Raw genomic sequence first — 21,481 nt, 5'->3', positions numbered from 1 at the left:
AGCCCTGATCGAGAAGAGGCTTGTTGCTCTGAGAGTAGGTTGGAGGTGCACGATGCTTCGCCAGAATGGAGCCAGGGAGAGCTGTTTTTTAAACAAGCAACACGTCATTTGCCCTATTCGCCAATGCACGAAGCAGTTAAGGACATCTTCATTGGGAAACGCTGAAACAATCTGATGTTTGCTTGCTCACGTCCAGTTAGGAAGAGTTGTCAGGTGAGCTTTTTAATATAGTATATCTAGTTAGGAGTAGTATCTTGAGCATTTACCTGAATTTAGTCTGACCTAGCATCTATGGTTAATTCCCATAAGTCAGCTACCTTTACAGTTGTCAACAACATCCATAAACTATGTGCATGATATTTTCTGTTTTCTGTTTAATGACTAACCTCTCGCTTTATATAAAAAATATGAAACACTTTCTCTGTCTTTTTTAAGGATAGCTTATAAACACTCCAATTAGTGCCGTAACAGTATCCCATACTAGGTGATAATAAGAGAATGTTGGACAAAAACTGCTTTGAGGTGGGTAATTAGTGCTATATATGAACATTTTAAGTACCACGATGCCAACTGTGTTCATTCTGATGAATGGCCTGATCTAATTCGAGCTTTAGCCACACTTTTTCTCTCCTCAGGGGGGTTGATAATTGAAACACTGCTAATTTTCTGTGGTCTTAATAGGCCCGCAGTGACTAGATGTAACCCCCCTTTGCTTAACATAGCACTGAAACGTTATCAAACGGTGGCTGAAATCAAACCTCTCAGGAATTAGTTAGGAATGAGCTGCAGCACATAGGCTATTTTATACTCCACCAAGTCTCATACAGTGTCAGGTGGCAGAGACAAAAAAATATTCAGCATGAGACGGTGTTTGTTTAAAAATAAATGCAATTTCATAAACGCCTACACAGAGTGCATTTAGTAATTATACAACATTCGAAGAGTGCTGTTCTTCTCTTCCCACTGCTCCTCCTTTTGACCTTTACAGAGACTGGCACTACTTTCTGCTCCCTTTTTATAGTTGTGTCAATTTAAGTGAGGCAGCACTCATTGTTCTTGCCCTTGATCTTTCTCATTGAGTGTAGCCAGACCTTTTAATGTCACTGACAAAGTAGTCCAGAGGGTCCTGCCGCCAGTCTGTCTGTCGTCTGGAATCATTACAGCACTGCCACTTGAAAAGACAAGGACTGTCCCTTAACATCAGTGACACTGCTGAGGATCTTCAAACAGGGCTCTCTCTCTGAGGCCCAGTCACACGACGAACACACGCCTGACCTGGTGTAAGGACCGCCGCCAGAGGGGGCCATGGGTGAGGATGGATACAGTTGTTTCCAAGTGGAACACGACAAGTCCCTGGGTTTTTGGCAACCCGGGACTAGATGCTTATATGTGTGTTCAAGGGGATGAGAAAGAGCGAGAGAGAGATAGTCATGGTGACTTTGAATAGATGATAGATGGTCCTTTTTAGGTTACACAGTGCAAGGGCCCAAGGGGGAGAAAGAGATGAAAGAGATCTGTGTAAGTGCATCGGCTGGTGCCAAACTACGCTATTGTGCACCCGGTGCCCTGTTAAAGAACCCTCAGAGACTCGGTGGTGGCTCTATCACAATCTCTTTATCACTGCAGACAAATGGTGGCATTCGTCTGCTTTATGGCCATCATTAATTATGCCTGACTCTTCTCTGATACCAGCACTGTTTCAAGTTGAGCCGTGAAAAGGCAAATCATGGCCGCTTTGTTGTATGCCCCTGGTGTTACGATCCTTTTTCTGATTGCAGTTGGTGTACTGAGTGTGAGCACAAACTCCTCAGAAGGCAGCTCCCTGACTTTGGAGGTCGAAGGGAGAAAAATCTCAAAAACCACACACTCATGTATGTAACTGAAAGGGGGAGCTGGTGGTGGAGTGGAAAAAAATACAAGCGTGAGTGGGTCCTTGTTTCATCGGGATGACATTTTGAAGTGACAGCCCTCCTGTGCGCCATTTAATTCCCTTGGAGGGGGCCCAAAATGAGGTGGAGAGAAAGAGAGGGAGGGAAAAAAAGCTTGAAAGAGAGTGTAAGGAAGAGAAAGAGAGCATTAGAGATGCTGAGATAAAGAGAGAGGAGAGGAGGACTGATCCATTCTAATGAGGAATAACAAATGGCCCCCTTGGCCTCCCTCTCCTTCTCCCTCTCTCTCTACATCGCTGACCTTTGGGTTTGGAAATTGATTTACTGTTGCCGCTGTTGACGGTGGCATTTTGAAAATGGTAACACCCTACCTCATTAATATAGCCACATGTACAGAGAATGTGTTACCTTGGCCACCTGCCAAAGGAATTTTTACAATGTTATTTACAAATCAATACTGGAGATGCACAGTCGGAGTGATAAGGCTTTCCTGTGGTTAAGGATGTGCGGCAAATATAGGAAGTGATCTTTGTCACCCAACAGTCACAAATGACAAAGAGGAGACATTGATGACAATAGATACATTTACATGTACACTACTATTTCACTATAATACTGAATATGACAATATTCTGAATTTAATTTGGGTCATGTATACTGCATATTCTGTTTTGATATTACTATTATTACTATGATTTTTTTTTTTTTTTTTTGACAAATTTAGGATTTTCCAATTAAAACATGCAAGATATGCTCGTATTATTCAAGTTTTAATAGCATTCTTTGGACATGTATACAGCACATTTGAAACATGTGTCTCAACAGGGGTTTGTGCCACAATATGCTTGTTTACGGTCAGCTCTGTGCATTGTCATGGATGCATTTTACACAAATTAAGTCGCAAGTTGCTCACAGTTTGCAAGGGTAGAGATGCATGCCCAAAATAAAAGCCTACATATCTGGTTGGATGAAGAAACACATCTACTTTACTTAAACTAAACTTAATGAAAGACTTGGATATCAACAAGTTTTGGATATGCAAAAATATTGTAACCCCAACTTTGTCAAGAATTTAGTTAAAGGAACCACAGAGGTAGGCTGTGCTTGCACAGTCGCACAAGTACGCCAGTGATAGGAGACTTTGTAAAAATCCTATTTCAATGGAAAATGGCTTCAGCCATTCCAATTTTCTACATTTTGATGTCATAAATTACATGTCTCAGCCAACATTTGTATGTGGGGCCCATGTGGGTAGTAAATGGGATTAAAAATTGGTCTTTTATAGGAATGGCCATGGGCTCCATAATGGCCCAATAACAACTGCCTACATAGGCAAGTATTTCCAAGTGGGCCCCACATGGGTTATGCTATAGGATGGCCTGGGCATCAAGTGGGTATGAAAATTCAGCCCAAAATTCAGCCCTTTTATTACCCACACAGGCCCAACATGCAAATGTTGGCTGGGGTTAGGGCATTTTAATCAGAGTATGCACTGCTGCAAGTAAATGGGAATATTAGTGCAGTATTAATTTTCATTAGACATGTAAACAGCTTAATGGGGTTTATGGTCTTTTTTGGAGTATGTGCATAAACCAGAATATTTTGTGCTTGTAAATGTAGTCACTGTCACAGTCATTTGTAGGGATTAAAATTTGACTTGCTCCACACACAGGATTTGTAGATAACTACTTCTGCCATAATGGAAAACTATTTGGAGAGCAAAACTCTGTAATCTTCTTCTCTGTGTGTGCATTGTGATTCAGCTCTTTAATTAAAGTGCCCCAGATTTTGAATATTATCTCAGCTCTCAATTCAAGTTAGAGAAAAGTAAACCCACCTGCCCCTTTAAAGATGTGTCCAACAAAACAGCAACAGACTGGTTTTGGGCTCATTACCCAATCCAAACACTGACACTATCAGTGACTGTGATTCACTGAAGCCGTTCTTTCTAGGCAGAAAGCACACTCACTCCAGCAGCACAATAACACAAAACAAGGCAAATTGCCTAAATGTGAAATGTATTTTGGATGATAAGGCATTTTTCACCCTCCCCAGAGAGAAGAGACTTAATGATAAAATTGAGAGAAGCAGATAGGATGGATTGAGCGCTAAATTGTCAAGTCCCTGGTTGATGACAGGCAGAAAATGGCATCACTTTGGCTTCTTTGCAAAACACATACAAACACCCTCCCCCAACACATACACACACACTTTTAATGCCAAATGTAGTCCCAAGCAAATACAGCCATTTCAAAGTGACATGTTCTTGCCAAGTACGAGCCTATGAGTTGGAACCATTACGTGCTCCTCAGCAAAATGAATCCAGCAAACAGTGCGCTAACACACAGTGCATCCTTTAAGTAAGACTCTGCTGAATCTACTGTAATCTTATCATCTTTTATCATCCACATTAAATTACATTATATCCATCCACTTAACTGCCTGGGGGCTGTTATAATGAAAACAATATATTGACACTCTGCTAACAATAACAACACCATTTAAATACAAACCTGTCAGAATGAGTCTTGCAGCTTTCAGCAGTTTTATTGTTTTTGTTTTCAAAAGGTTGTTACACACCTTCATAAGACTAGGCGTTGATTAAAACTGAAGAGCTCAAGTTAATACTTAATCTATTTGTTGATAGCAATGCCTTTGTCAGTTCTGCTTACTGGTCTGATTCTTTGTCGATTCCATAATTGATTCCTGATCAGTTTTCTGTATGGAAAAAAAGTAGGCTCATAGAGGTTTTCAGTGTAAACAAGATAGACAATAAAAAATAAATGGACATAGATACTATGACGTTATTGCTGGGTGGTATGACCAAAAATTTGTAGCACAGTATTTTTAAAAATTCTGGCACTTTCATGGTATATTGTGGAAATTTCTCTCCCCCTTTATATAGATTTATCTAGGTTTATTCTACTGTTACGTGTTCACACATGATTGTCTAAATCCATGATTCGACTATACCTTTGATTTTACGATCATGATTTAACTTATTATTATTATTTTAATGTTATTATACCATAGGATAATTAGTGTCGGTAATGAACGTGCTGCTCAGTTGGGAAGCAGTAACACTCGTGTTAAGCGTCAAATAAATGACATTCCTAGAAATTAGGCCTTTTTGCGTAGAAAGATGTTTCAACATATTGCATTAGTGTTTCACCATTATTTGAAATGATCATTTTCCAGACATCACGAGCAGCGCTGCTGTCGTATTTTTTCCAGAAACAAAGCCAAACTTGCCATGATTCCTTTTTCGTTGCATGTTTTAAGCAGTGTAGATACATGTGTTTTGCATCATTATTCCTCAAGTGCAACTGAAACCGGTACTTGATTTCTGTTCTCAATGTAAACAACGAATTTATTTATTTACAATGAAGTTGGAAAGAAAGAAGAGGTGGAGCTTTGCCTGCAGATGATTTGCACAACCATAATCTGATTTAGTTTGGAGTCTATTTTGGAAAGAAAGTACTTGATTATTCTACCAAACATTTTTCATCATTTGGCATTACAATATGAAAGGGTGGTGGATACTCTTGACTGATTATCTGATGGAGTTTTGTTTTTCTTTGTTGTGCTGTTGCGATTTAGTGCTGCATGGAAGGAGGAACTCATACTCACATTCAGGTTGTGCATTTGTTTGTGTTGTTAGTAGGAAAAAAACCAAAAATCGCCTTACCTCCATGGGGTCGAGAGGCTCTCCGTTCTTCAGCCAGCGGTATGAGGGTTTAGGCTTAGCGCTGGCTTTGCACTCCCACACCAGAGTATCATCAATGGTCTTCTGAACATCTTGGGGCTTCTCAGTCAAGTGAGGTGCAGCTGTGAGGTCACACACACACCACATACTGTAAATTAACACTTTAACGCTAAACAAACGCTTGAGCATTTCCAGTACGCAGCAGTTTTAGAACAAATCAATGAAGCAACCAAGCAGGCAATTACTTCATTAAAGAGGCATTCAAGGGCGCAAATCATAAATCCACTTCCAATTAACCCAAAGTTCACCTCTACTTGAAAAATATATAAATAAAAACAACTGTATAAACTTAACACGTAGAAGGATCAATAGGTTGGTTAAAACCCTTCAATGAAAGGTTAAAAGCTGAAAGACAAAAGTATTGAATTTAGCACAACCAGCTTGATTTAGTAACACCGATGCTGATCTTTTACAAGAATCTGGTCAGGTGAGCGTATTATATTTCTTACAATGTACAGTACAAAGAACTGGTTGTAATTCTTTTTTTTTTTAGCAATGCAGTTAATAGCATGGGTTATATTCCCTTTTTGTCTTCTGAAACATCTGAAATCCAAAGAGAAAATGCCTCTATATTTATGATGGTGGTCCTGTTGTCACATAAATGACTAGCACCTTATCTCTGGCGACAGTGTTAGGAGATTTATGACCCTTTTGAATCACCCACATAAATACAGGACGCCCTGCCAGGGTCAAGTAGAACGAGGTAGTTGAGTCAATCTGTCTGCTTGCTCAGCTGTGTTGCTTGATAATGTAATAATATTATTAAAAATGCAATTATTTTTCTTGATTGAAATAGGCTTTTCATCTTATCTCCCTCAAGGGGCATAAGAGCACAGTTACAGCTGGAACAGTATCCATATTACGTTCTGTGTGAAGGACTTTTTAGCAGGGCAAATACTCACCCACACAGAGGGACTAACACCAAGGGAACAGTCTCTCCTATCATTGGGCCATAATGTGGCTATGCGTGTTAAACTTAAATCAGTCATTATGTGGTGCTCAGAAAGGGATCTATGTTTTGTTTTGGGGAAAAGTTAACTGTCGTATCCTGTCCAGAACAGTCTGTGTTTAGAAACCGTTTTTTCTGTCAACTTAAAAGGCAAAATCACGAAACCATTAGATGACAGAAAAAATGTCTGCGAGTGTTAAGACAACAGTGTGTTTCCAAAAGAATGAAGGTGTTTCTTGCTGATTATTTCTCTTTGTATTTCCTATCTTCAGTAACAGTGCTGCATGCACTGCCTAAAGTGCATTTTACTTTGTAAGAACAAATTCTGACTCATTTAAGTAACATTTAATAAGCCTGCAGAGACAAAGTGTTTAGTAGCCCCATATGAAAAGTGAGATAATATTTCGTTATCAAAAACAGAAGCTCACTTTAAGTTCCTTTTATGAAAAGAAATTGCGCAATAAACACTTTCGGAAACGAGTTAGCGGTGCAGAATTGAAAATACATCATCATACAGAAACAAATACTGCATGGCACACGGTTAGCAATATTACAAATGAGGCCGTCAGAGATAACATAATGGAAGGGAAGACATGATGCAAACGGCTTCTATACAAAGTCAATCTGATGGTGCGTGAGCCCATTCAAATGCAGTCATCTGCTAAACCATGATCTAATTTCATAAATCCCCTGAAACTACAGAAGGACAATTAAGTGGGAAATCGAAAGAGAGGCCACCCCTTACTGTTCCTGCACCCGCATTGGTTGGGTGTCGCAAACACCACATCCCCATATTGATTCTCCTATTCTTCTACAGAGATGATGGATGTCCCACAAGCTCCTGTCTATGGGAGTTTAAAATGAGATTACAGATTTTTATCACCTGGCGGACGGCCAGTCTGTGAGGCTTTGAGATGAGACAGGACTTAAATCTTACAAGGAGAAACATGATTTCCACACAACTATGGCAGAGAAAATGTGCAGGGGCCATGCAACATAGTACCAAGACAGTGATAGCTACAGGTTGTAGAAAACTTCTGACCTTGTTTACAAAATGACCTTAACATAATCATGCCACTTCCCATTGTTTTAGAGCCTCGAAGTCATCAAGACCAAGTGCTCAGATTCTATACTGCTCTCTGAACAGGCATTTCCCTTAAAAGTAAGCCATGTTTAATCCTCAACCTGCCTACAGGTACTATGAGCATTTCATCTTACCCACAGGTGCCGCAAAAAAACTCTATTATCATATCAAAGGCTCCCTCCTTCACAGGAAAGAAAAATCTGGATTTGATGATTTCAGTCAAGCACATCCCTACAGGGCCTTGTGGGCAGACATCATCAATGCATAAACTGCAAAATAATGGAGAGAGAAACCATAAAAATCCTTCATCAAGGGCCATTAAAAGCCTTCTCAGAATACGGCCCATAAGTCCAGTGTTGGTGAGGGAAAAATCACCTCTCCCTGAAAGGTGGTATAAATCTGTGTGCGCTCCGGCCCCCTGTTAGCCTCTGGCACAATAAAGAGCTTGTCAGAAATGAACTACTGGTAATAGGTTAATTTATTACCACATTCCACTATATGATGCAGTTATATATGGCTTCTAATAAAAGCTGCAGATTGCATGACAACAAATTAAACTTTTTTGTTAGACTCGCACCAAAGCTACACTTTTATTCGGCAAGATTTTCAATCAGGCTCAGCTGTAGTGAACCTCGGAGGCTATGAATCAATAGGTAGAAAATTTGGTCAAAGTCTATAAATGTACATGATATGTCGGGATGGAAGAACACTGACAGGTTAAAGGCACAAGATATTATTTGTTCCCAAGACAAGAAATGTGAAGTGAGATCGGTTTTAGATCAAAGTCAGAGAAACCATCCTCCTACTCACCATAGAAAGACAGCTTTCCTTTAGCCGAGTTTCTTCCTCTTGTGTTCTCAGCCACACATTCATATATTCCCGCATCCTCTTGCTGGAAGTAAGGGATTTCTAAAACTCCGCTGGCTTTATTTATGTCCACCTTCCTGCCAAAAGAGGCTCCATCCACTCTTCTCCAGCTGATGGTTGGCACTGGACTAAAGACACAGAAAAAAATAACATACACACACACACACACACACACACACACACACACACACACACACACACACACACACACACACACACACACACACACACACACACACACACAGCATGGCCACAGAATGAAAAATACCCCTGAAGATCATCTTATCTGGAGAAATAGCTCAGGGGGATATACATATATGACACCAGTGAATTCTGAAAAACACTAATAAAGCATGTTTAATTAATCTGAAACTAGCAAGTTTTTCCTTCAGTGTTTTCTGGATGTACAGCCCAAGAAGGAGTCATTAAAATGAGAAATTTTCTGCACCCAAAGTCACTTCACAGGATCCTCGCACATTACCATGCAGCTTAGATTGATACAACAACTAATGGTGTAGATATGACTGTGGTATAATAACACACAGTGGGACATACTTTCCAAGTGCAAAACATTCCAGTTTGACAGTTGAGCTCTTAGCAACAGGAACAACTTCAGGGAACTGCACTTCGATCTTTGGCTCGTACTCGCCCATCACACCTGGAGTTACAAAGAGAAATAGAGAAATGATGCCATGTTTGTCTGAAGGGAGTTCTTTCAGCTCAAGGCTTGAAAAGGTCACAAAGAAACACGATCAAAAGAAAGTTTAGGTCATGACTGTGTTAGCTGAAAAAATTATAACTCTACGTCTTTGAACACAAGACTGTGGCCAGTGGCTTTGGGGAAAACATCTAATTGAGATTTTTCTGACCACTATTGGGATTGTGACCTAAAATGTTATTTTTGTGTCCACCAAGGAGGTTATGTTTTCGGTTTGGTTTGTTTGCCTGTTTGTCAGTAGGATTACAGAAAAACTATTATTTTTTTTATAAATATTTTCATGAAAGGCATAGCATGGACCAAGGAAGAAACATTTCAATTGAATCAAAATCATGTGACGGATATCATATGTCACTTTTCTTAACATTGTGACATAGGGCATTCCCAGAGGAAAGGAAAATTCAAAATAATATCTCTTCTATGTCTAGCCTATGTCTCCAAGACATGACCGAGCTCAGTATAACATCACTATGAGATTTTGAACATTTTCTTATACTTTTTTAAATTCAGCTCCTGAGAAATAGCCCTCCTCTTGTCTCAGCCTGATCCTAATTTAAGATCTTAAAATGCTTATTATTGGTCTGAAGTAATCAGCTCTTTAAATAATGTTAACATCCAAAGAAAAGTCAAAACAAGTCTCAACCCGGTGTATTGTATCTGTTCTCAGAGCTGAGGAACCTCTGAGAAGCACATAAGTACAAAACAAAATTAATGCAAAACAACTCCTACTGATTCATTCTTTTACTCCTTTTTCTCCTTCGGGGGGATTTAGAAGAAACAGATCAGAATTTAGTAATATCCATGAAAGAAGCTGATTTATTTGTCAGAGACAAAGAAATGTCTATTGTGAGCAGCAAAATGTTCCTCTGGCTTTGGCCAAAGCTGAGGTCAGTGCTTTTAGAGTGCTCTTTTAATTTTTTTACAAGTCACACTCTAGTCCTGTAGTGGTGATCTATTTATCACCAAACATCTACTAATCACCATCATAAGCCCCACAGAACCACACAGCCTACTTTACATCTTTTTAAATTTCTTAATAACAGTGGGGCGAATTCACAAAGAATGGATTGCGGCCACAGATATCACCTTGAATTGAGCATCAATTGCAACAAATATCTGTCCCATCTTAAGGTCTAATTCACAGAAGATACTGATGAACAGCTGAGTTCAATTTGCCTTTTGTTGCATTTGATTGCAATTAACCACGTGGCAAAGTAAAATGTTGCCTTAGGACCAAGAATATGTCAGGCAAAACAATGGCAGAGACAAAAAGAAAATTCAAACTTTTAGACTAATAGCTACAGGTCATTATCAAAGAAATGCAGAGGCATCTCTCTTCACTTCAGACGAGAAATTTTAACATCACAGAGAGAAACTGCATTTGGGGTTTAATATCCCAGTCTGTTAGTGTGCTTCAGTTACCATCAACTCTCTGAAGATGCTAATAACTTCAGTGCAACTGCCTCTGTTTATTAGTGCTGATCATTGTGAATTGGACTGTTTTTGCAATGAGGCTCAGGGGCCAATTTGCCGCCAAATGTATGCATATTACCTCATTTATACACGTGCAAATAGCACAGGAGCACTGAGATGCTATTTGCTTGGCAGCGCAGCAAGGATGCATTTTATGCTTTGCATGTGCTTTGTGAGTTACACGGTTCTTTTTGTCTTATTTGTGCAGGTTTAGCTAACACAAAAGATAACAATCCTTTTGAGAATTCACCAGACTGAGTCGTGTTTTCTTTTGCAAAACCATCTTAGTCAGAGAATAAAAGTATAGTGAACATAAACTAGACAACAGCAAAAAGTTTCATTTTGTAAGCCAAGTCACGCACATAAATGAGCTACAGATGATTAAATTTGCTGCAACAGTTAGCCAGCAGCTGGCAAAATCAATGGCTGCCAGGTAAAACTTTCACCTCTTTCCTGTTAACTTGCCAGACTTTTGCTAATTAAAGTCACAACTGGAAAGTTGGACTGCCTATAATTTTGATTTTGAAACAAAAACAATTCATCACTCTTTCCCTACTTTATTTTCTATAAGATGGGTAAAACTCTCACCATCAACCCGAAGCACTAGAGGAGTTGGTGGTCCTTGAACACTGCTCTTAGTGACTGTGTTGGTGACAACACACGTATAGTTGCCCACATCAGAGGGTTCCACTTTGGCGATGTAGAGGTTGCCCGTCTTCTGGGACACGAATCGCCGCGTGTCCTGAATGACAAACGATGGGTACTCGTTGAAAATCCACGTGAAGGTCAGTTCTGTGAACAAAGTCAGGCACGCAAGGCACAGGTGAAAAACACATACTGTATTTATACATCATCTGTTCCCATGTAAAGATAAAGCAGGCTTCATCAGCAGTCTCATCACTTCAGTGTGAGTGGATGCCTTCAGGGATAATGCAATTAGTGGATTGGACCGAGTGCCAGCCTTCCATGATTAAAAACACAATTTATAATTGAAGAGCAATTATTCTTACTCACTGTTGGATAAATGCCCTTAATATGATAAAGGTTTCACAGGTTCGCTACGTTAGAGTGATGATACAGAGAGAACGAATGATTGACTCAGAGAAGTAGATATTTAGATTAACAGCAGGAATGTTAAGGTCTTTTCTGCAACACGATCCAAATGAGGCAGTCCTTCACATTTTTTAACCCACGGTCCTGGCTGTTCTTGCAGAATTTCCATGTTAATGGAAGAACATGTTATATTTGTACAAAATGAGCTCAACAAGTGTAAAATAAGCTTAAAGCAGCATGTCTTTAACTATATTATCATATTACTTCTTTTATTTCATCTTCCTTTTTTTTCATACCTCTTCTTGAGGTTTACTAGCCGATAAGAATTTATTTGAAAACACAGAGACAGTGGTTGTATATAAAAAAAACTACAACTAGCATCGCCCTTTGTGGCTGTCATGTAGCAACAGAGGACCTTAAATCAACCCTTAAGCTGCAGATCCTGCATAAGAAACTGTATAATGCCCAATAAAACCAACGTATTACATATCGTGTTATTCTGTAAGGTAACACCTAGTCTACTATTCATCATCCATAATAAAAAAAAACTTCTGGGAAAGACTCCCAGTACTATCAACCAAATAGAGTGCAGTCAGAGAGGCTTTGCACTAACAAGCAGCAGCATTATAAAAAGGAATGATGGTGTTTTGACATATTGACACAAGGATAGATTGCTCTGGACCATATTGCATCCCTGTCCCAAAAGCAATCTTGGCCGTTGGTAAAAACTTGTCTAAGCGATGACTCGGCACTACAGTACGGGGAATAATTGAGACGTGAGCTGGACACTCATCTACTGACTCAGTGTTCTTCACTGCAGCTCTTTAGGGGGCAAGAGGATGTGTGGGCTTTGACATATTACTGCAAACCTTGCAAATCACGACGGGACGTAGAATCTTGAGAACTTGTGAGGTGCATGTGAAAAATGCTCCTTTTCAACAAGTACAAGTACAGAGTGGATGTTTTTGTGTGGGCGGGACAGGGAGAGGACAACCTGACCTTGTGATCATCCCGAGAACACAACATGAGATTGAAACCCGGATCACACAGAGTAATCACATCTGTCTGTCTGATTTGTGCCAATGATGCCTCTTTCTTTCCAAAAATACACTTTTTGAGAGGTACAAATATATGACTAAAGTATACAGTCTAACCCTGCTTCATACATCCACTAACAACCTCATTCACAGATAAGGACTGACTTTTAAAAAAAAGGCTTGACATTTTGGAAAATACACATATTTGTCTCTCTGCACAGTAAATATGAAGTACAAATGGAAGTTTAAGTTAGCATCAGGGCTGTCAAAATCAGCCAAAAATTTTCAAGATGTCAATAATTCCTTCTGAAATAGGTTGAAAATAAGGTTTGAACAATAAGAATATTGAGATACTGAGACATATCTACTTGTACAGGGTTTTTTTATTGGTTTCTTTTTAAAAAACATAAGCATGTCTTTTGAAAGGAAACTGCAGATTTTCAACCAGCTCTGTGTCATCACAGTGTGGGCAGATGAATGGCGCCCAGCCTCCTCCTGTGGCACTAACACCAGGAGCTCTCTGCCTTTCCAGCAGCAAAAGTTCACCGGGTAACATGAAACACATCATCGCTGACGCTTTTTTCACCCAGCTGACCTCCGCACACAAATAACACCTAAGCTTTACAACATAAAAAAATGCAACGATGACAGACTGTAAACCTCTCCCTCTCTCTCTATGCCATAGTTGGTGCTTGAGTGAGGACTGAAAGGTGCTGTCTCACACTCACACTGACATGAACAATCCATGTCAGAAGTCACAAGGCAGACAGTCCAATAGTGAAGGTTTTTTTAACAATGTAATATTGAAATATTGATTTTTTTACAATCAAACATCTTCTTCTTCTTTTTTTTTTGTTCAATTACATAACCAAATTTAGAATAACTGTTGACAGTCCTATTAAATAAAAAGACTGGAAATGGAGAACTTGCAAGCCTCGCTCTGTCCAAGGGTAAACATTCTGCCTTCTAGAACCTTAATAACTCACTAATTATCACAGTATGTTGCGTTTGTTAAACCCTTTGAAGCCTGAGCCAATTGGTTTGATTTCTTTCAAAAACATGGGGAGAAGGCAACAAGCAACTTAACAAGACTTGGCCTGAAAATGAGCAAAAAATAAAATAAAAAACAACAAAAATAATGACCTCAGAAAAGAGCTGGAAAGAAATATATATATTTATTTAATATATTTTATTATATTATTTCCCTAACATAATTTTATTAAGAAATGTAAATATTTCTTTATAAAATTAATATTAATATTGATATTCTTTTCTTTTTTTGGGATGATTTCCTTAAAAAAAATTCTTAGGCAATTTTCTTGACATCTTTTACTAATTTCTTCCAGTTTGTGGGACATTTCCCCACTTTTTCGAAAGAAATCAAACCAATTTGCCAAGGTTTTAAAAGGGTCAAATAGCATGTGAAATGCATCTGAATGCAGCACAAGACAACTCATGTCACTTCAGGTTTCAAAAGGTTAACCTACACCTTAAAATTAAAATCTGCAGTTTTGCTGAATCAGATTTCAGCCCAGAGCATTAACTCTCTGGGGGGTTGTTATCATCAATGGTTGCCAGGCAGAAACTTCTGTTGAAAGCATTTTTAAAAAGTGTTTACCTTTGGACAGAGCCTCAGTTTCCTTTTGTTTCTAGTTTTTATGTCATGCTGACCTAAATGTTTCCTGGTTTCATTCCTCTCATGAATCTCAGCAAGAAGGCAAATATGTGTTTTTCCCAAAAAGTTGAACTATTCCTGTAATGATTTTTATTGACTGATTTGAGACACAGGAGGAGTTGCATTACAGTTTCAATATTTAGCTATTTTGCTTCCTACTGCCATGAACTGCATCCTATCCTCTGTCTTTTGTAACTTCTTGGCTTGATCCATCTGACCCGCAGAGAGAACAGCTGTAATATCCTCTCTCCCCTAAATAATATATTCCAGCTCTCATCCTGACAAGGTCATGTATATTTAATGTCTGTTTTTGAAACAATATCTTCCAAAGGTGCAGGGAATGACAAACTGGAACAACAGCAAATAAGAGGTTACTAATTGGTTAGTTAAAGATTCATGGTAAGAAACAGGAAGCAGGAAATAGGAAGTGGAAAGTACCAATGGTTGTATTTGAGTATTTGACTTGAGAGCCTCCTGCAGATGGGCGGTAATGGAATAATGCAATCATGACTGACAGTGAGTGGCAGATTTTCATTGTGGTTCCATTTAGCCCTTGTATAATGAACAGGCAGCATCAATTCTCCCTTAATGATCTGAGAGGAGGGAAGCAAAATGCAACATGACAGGCCAAGGACATACTGAATCCAGAGTGGGTTTATGCACAAGTGTGTACTGTATCAAAGAAAAGTATATGCACAACTTGTGTCAAAGTTTGTACTCACAAGTCTTTTCCCTAGACAGTAGCAGCCATTAACCAGGGCTACCTATCTGTATTCATAACACACAACAAGTTCACTCTATGAAATGGCTTAGGTCACGCACATGGGAAAAATCCCTGCGAGCTATGTGTGTTGTTACTGGCCAGAGAGCAGCCTCTGTTTTGAGATATATGCACTGCAAAGAGAGAACAAGTGATTTCAGCCTTGAGTAAATCTAAAAAGCCCGTTTCCATTAGTGAAAGGAGGTCAGATGCATTAGGTGCTGGACTAACCACAGTCATTCAGACCCCTCTCAAAGCAGAAGATGACACAGACTGACATCTAATGCAAATACAGTTCAGCGCAGTGGGACAACACCACCGGAGCTCCTTTTGGACACAAGACAATATTTTGGTCATTCTTTAAGTGCAACATGAAACTGCCTCACAGTTTTAGAGCATCCTGGCTGCACCAAACTACTTCCTGCAGCTGTCTGGAGGGTTTTGAGGCATCGTTAAAATGAAATAATGGCCTCCTGAATCATGCATGGGATATTGAAATCCTTTAAAGGGGAGATGAGGCAGATCCTTGTCTAAGGCAGGCTGTATTGCGCTGATCATGAATTATGTCCCGTCACCCTTTATGAGAACATGTTTCTCACTTTTCCAACACTGTGGGAGTCTATTCAAATGCCAGTCAGGATTTTCTGTATTTCAGATGAGCAACACTACATTAATAGTGCTGTAAGTAGATTAGAGCATGTATCACGTGTTTGTCACACCTGCATCCGTATTGTTTCCATGAATGCATCTCGTATTTCCCAAAATCTTTTTAATCTCTTTTTATTGTTATTTTTCAGTTCAGTCTTTATATTCCTTTTTACCTAGTGTAAGAATATCCAGCAAAATCTCTCTGCTAATTCTAATCCAATTTAAAATCTTAAACTATATTTATGAGAGTACAGAGATGGCTAGATATCACAATGTTTTCTTCTAAATGAGGACAAAACTTGTTTTTACACTAAAAACATCTGAGAACAAATTTAGCTCTCTGTTGATACTTCAGCTTCAAGGTATGAAGATGGTTTTAAATTTTTGCCTTCTTTTTTTTACAAAAAAGCTAGAGTGCATCAGTACATAAGTGTCTGACAAGATAGACCAGTTTAGTCTATCTCCACCTAGACCAAGGACAATTCTCCTCAAATCTACTGTTATTTACAGAGCCATTACAGAATGGAACTCTGCACCAAATCACATTATTAAATTTTATACTAGAGTAACTTTCAATTAAACATTAAAATAGCATTTAATGCAATTGACTGTGTGAAAGATTAGTAAATGACATGATGTAACTTGTTTTATTTTGCTCACAGATTTTGCTTGTGTTTAACATGGGATGCTTGAATATATGCAATGTACACAATTGTTGAATTGTATTTTTTTGTGTTGGACCCCAGGATACATTTCCAAATATATATTATTTATGATATTATATGTATATTTACTTTCCTTCACAGCTTTTACAGCTGCATTAATCCATTTTTCAATTGTTGATCAACAGTAATTAAAGAAAAATAACAATTTTTGTTACTGATGAATCATTTCAGTAATATTTTTTTAGCACAGCTTCTCAAATATAAACATTTTTTGATTTCCTGACTCCTCTGTGATAATAAATTGAGTGTTTTGGGGCTTAGGACTGCTGCTCATGCAAAACGAGACATATGAAATGTCATCATCTGGTCTGGGAACTTGTGATGGGCATTTTTCCACACTGTGCTTACATATAGAGACCAAATGATTGATAATTTATTAATAATAATAAATCTGTTGAATCAAAAATTAGAATTAGGCTTGGCTGCAGCCCTATTTCTCTTTAAAAAGTACTCAGTGGATAAGAGTGACCAGGTGCGGGACAGCCATTCATACCTGTAGTCTAAGAAAGGGCTGACTGAAGACAAGAGACTGTGATTGTAATGTGAGTGGGTGTACAGTATGTGCAGGTATGAATGTGTGAGCATGCAACTTAAAGGGGATATATCATTACCAAAGCAGATATGGTCAGGCTATAGCCTTTGAGCAAAGTTGTTTGAAAATTGGAGATGATTCATCCTACAGCACATCTCAGCATCCTCAACATCTCCATCAATAGGCATAATCTACAATGACAGCTGCTGAAAATATTGTCAGAAAACGGATCATTCCAAGCACTGTGCAAGGTCTCCAGAGAACACCTGTTATCCACCGCAACAAGGAGGAATGAATGGGCTGCTGGTATAAACAGAAGCAGGCTGTATGTTATTGGTTGGTCAGACAAAAGCAGCTCTGGCTGTATTTGTTTGATATGAGAAAAACAGCAGGGAGGCAAAGTGACCCAGTCTGAATGAATTTGACCAAGATTAGCAATTAATCATCATGCACCCAAGTAAAATGAATGCTGACAGTGTGTGAGCATTGACTATGCATATTGGATTTACAACAGCCCTGTGTTTCATGTTATCCTATCAGAGGACTTGCATGTTTTATTGATAATCAGTTCTGAGCATTTATTACAACAAAATATGTATCCTAGAAAAAAGTCTTACTTCCTGGAGTTACAAAATCTATGGCATTTTTTATCTTTTTTTTTAATTCATTCAACGGAAAGTTACAACAACTGACTGGACATCACATTTATTAATTAGTTTGACTTTTATCCAAACGAGACTTTCTGAACAAGTCAGATTCATTCTTTTTTTAATTCTCAAGAAAAATAAAGAGGAAAAACAGAAGGAAAAAAACTGTTTCTGACGGTCTGTTGTCACAGATAGTTCCTGGAAAAAGACAGATGTGTGCCTTTGACATAAGACTGCCATACTTATTTTAGTAATTTTGTAATATTGCTGATTCATTCACGCACAGTCTATACATCATTCTATTTCCACTGCAGTGTTTGAATTGAGGATTGTAGTAAGAACAACTTAAAAGGTGAAGTGTGTAAGATTTAGTGTGATTTAGGGGATTTGGTGGGGTCTTGCACTAATTTGCAGATGGCAAACTAGCTAAGACTTCTCCCAGCTAGAATTCCTTCAGTGTTGATTGTTTACGGAGGTTTTTACCTGGGGCTATATTATCTGCAGAGATGTCTTCTTTTCTAAAGTAAACAGACCAGTTCATTTAAGCTTCTAGCGACAATGAAGCAGTTTCACATTACAAATCAGCGTGAGTCACTGCAGATTGTAGGTGGCAGACGCAAAAACACAAAAATGTAGGAATGTAAAAACGTAGAAACACAAATGTCCCTATCTGGTTTTGTTTGTCCAGTCTGGGCTATTGTAGAAACATGGCGGCACAACTTGGCGATCTACATAAACAAGAACCAGCTCCCTAAGTCGATATGAACAGCTCATTTTAAGGTAATGAGACAAAAAAAAAACAAATTCTATCTTTCAGATGACTTTTAGAAAACATACTTATCATACCATATTCGATTTCTTCCAATATATCCCCCTAAACCCTACACACTGGATTTGCCACATTTACACTCATGTATTTCTGACAAAGTTTGTTCCATCTTTAATTTATAGCAGTACAAACTTATTTACTATCTTTGGTTTTGTTTGTCTAACATTATCGATGATTTGAGTTAGTTGTATAAGTCAAGTGTTCTTCTGTGAAGCCAAGATTGCAGTTTAGTTTTTTTCCTTTACACTTCTGTTATGTGTACTTCAATTGTGTGCACAAAACCTTTTTTAGTCATATTTGTTGCCTCCTATCACCTTGACCCTGTAGACAAGCTTTCCTACATTCGCCCTCATTCACCAATAAGTTCTTCTACAATTCTACAATTCTACAATTTCATTTAGCAGACGCTTTTATCCAAAGCGACGTACAACACAAGCAAGAATTTAGACTTAAGGAAAAAAACCCTTAGTAAGTGCAAAAAGTGCTTCAGGTGTGACTGGTCACAGGTATTGCCGTCTAGTGGCAGAAGAAGTGCCGCACTTTGTAAAATAAGGAAAATAATTACTAAAAATTATTATAAATGATAAAAAAAATTGAATTGTAATGTATATTCTATAACAACAATGCTACAACTATAGCATTGAAGAAAACACAATAACCCAAGTGTGCGTAGATTCTGTTTGTACCTAAGAATAATCCAAAAGATGGTTTTAAAGAAAAAAATAATAATCTCAAGAATAGTTGGTGCATGACAACCATTATCCTTCAGTGATTTAGCCGGCATGCATGCACTTCAATAACACTGACACATAAGTCAGAAGGGCCATTCTGCAAACTGATTCATGGAACAAGCAGCAAAAGCAAATACTAAAACATCTAACATCTAAACATCTAAAATCATAACATAATATTTTCATGTAATGAGAGAAAGCATTTACTGTAAATATAATGTTTGTTTACTTGTCTCTGTGACATTAAAAATATAACCATTGCATTTTCTCTAGATAATAAAATGTTGGCAAAGCATTTAACAGGCCTACAGATTTCATATTAGTGTGCGAGTCATTGTCGTTCCTTTTTTAGAGCAGGTAAAAGCTTCGTAGGAGACTAGATGTGACAGATATGGGCCAGGTGCAATGTAACAGTGTTGGTTACTGACAACAACCCCTCCAGGACTATAGTCCCAAATGATCAGTGTCATGTTGGAGAAAGGTCCAGAGGGAGTTTGGGGTCTAAAATAAAAAGGAGCAAGTTTTGGTAACAAATGACAGACAAGATGAGCATGAATTATTGAAGGGAGTTACTGAATAAGTCTATTAACATTTCCCTGAAGACAAAAACATCAAGACCCAGTTATAGTATCTCCAATGATTTAGTCACATTTTTACTCAAACACACTGTGGCACACTTCTTTGCAAACATCTGTGAGATGTGATGTTGTCAACTCTGCAAGATCGCAGTCACAACAAAGCAGCTGGAGTTCTTGAGCAAAGTGCAACATCAGAAGCCAGGGGAGTTCCCCTAAATGTTATGAAAATGAGTTTATAAAGGGAGATGTTACATTATTAATGCTGATTTAAATAAAAATGGTGTCCTGAAGTCTCCTTATTGCATAAGAGTATAACAACGAAAGATGACACAGAATATAGAATCCCCTGCTGGTTTAAACATCTGTTAGTAAAAAGGTCATACAAAACATTTCATCATCCATAAAAGAAAAAAAGCTGCGCCACTCACAGCAAGACTAAATGTGAAAAAAATAACATGAAGATAATTCACATGATTAGAGGAGGTAAGAGGTAAAAGGGTTTTTTTTTTCTTTTTTTAAATGACACGTGATGTTTCTCACAGGGGTGAAGCTCCCACCTCCTGTTAACATGAATACAGTTAGATTCATTAATCTTCAGATGTGTTTCTATGCTTTAAAATTCAGGTGTCATTTTTACATTATGAGTCTTATAACACCTAGACAAGGTTATCAAACACTTCCAGTGTTCACTTAAGCCAAGTAACGTCTGAATCATTTTTGAGGTTAGAAAATGTGAAAATAACTAAGTGCCTGAAATGTCCCTTATTTCCCTTGGCCTTGTTCTTTTATCTAACAAAATCTTTAACATGTAGAAAGTAAAAACTTGACTTTCTTCTGTAATCATCCAGCAAATTCGCATTTCCTAGGACATTACTCATTGCCTTCATTGATTGGAATTGTGAAGTTTGAACATGAGGAGTGACACTGGTTGGGTTAGGTTAACCCTTTGATACCTGGACTGATGTCACTGTTCTTGTGCTGCATTCATACACCTTTAATAAGTGTTTAAACCTTTGAACCCCAAGCAAATCAGTTTGATTTCTTTCAAAAACATGGTAAAAAAAAGCACTGAGCAACTTGGCAAGAAACATCCCACAGGAACTTAGTAGATTCAACAAATTTAAAAAAAAAACTAGGGAAAGATTTTTAGAGAACTATATTGAAAATTACCATTTTATGTGTTGAAAATCATTTTTTTGTGTTGTAATTTACCATGTTTTATTTTAGTTTTTTTGCTTGTTTTTTGTTTGTTTGTTTTTTGTTTTGTTTTTGCTAATTTTCATGTAACTTACTTTTTTTTATGATTTCTTTTATGATAAATTTCTGGATAATTTCTTCTTTAGTTTCTAATTGCCTTCTTCCCATTTTTTTGAAAGAAATCAAGCCAATTTGTCCCGTTTCCAGAGGGTTAAGAATGTCAGGGTAAGCCAGTCAGGGGCAGAGTTATTTATGTCACATGTAGTAGTTGTGTCCTTGAACAGTTGCCATCAGGAAAAATCTGGACATTTAACAAATAATTT

The 21,481-nt window shown here is 38.1% G+C and overlaps 1 protein-coding gene across 2 annotated transcripts in view; it reads right to left on the bottom strand.

The window, feature by feature from the left end:
- cntn3a.1 (contactin 3a, tandem duplicate 1) overlaps nt 1-21,481 on the bottom strand; it is a 155,694-nt gene that overhangs the window by 41,079 nt on the left and 93,134 nt on the right. For both annotated transcript variants that reach the window (XM_042491562.2, XM_088082284.1), the window contains 4 exons: nt 11,335-11,538; nt 9,111-9,213; nt 8,499-8,683; nt 5,578-5,717 (listed from right to left, as the gene is read on the bottom strand). In XM_042491562.2, the coding sequence (XP_042347496.1) occupies nt 5,578-5,717; nt 8,499-8,683; nt 9,111-9,213; nt 11,335-11,538 (632 nt within the window). The remainder of the gene's footprint in view (nt 1-5,577; nt 5,718-8,498; nt 8,684-9,110; nt 9,214-11,334; nt 11,539-21,481) is intronic.

This window comes from Plectropomus leopardus, chromosome 9, assembly GCF_026936395.1.
Source record: "Plectropomus leopardus strain MGB_pleo_1.0 chromosome 9, ASM2693639v1, whole genome shotgun sequence".
Taxonomy (NCBI): domain Eukaryota; kingdom Metazoa; phylum Chordata; class Actinopteri; order Perciformes; family Serranidae; genus Plectropomus; species Plectropomus leopardus.
The sequence above is the reverse complement of the archived record's forward strand: the minus strand, read 5'-3'. Positions and strand labels throughout refer to the sequence as shown.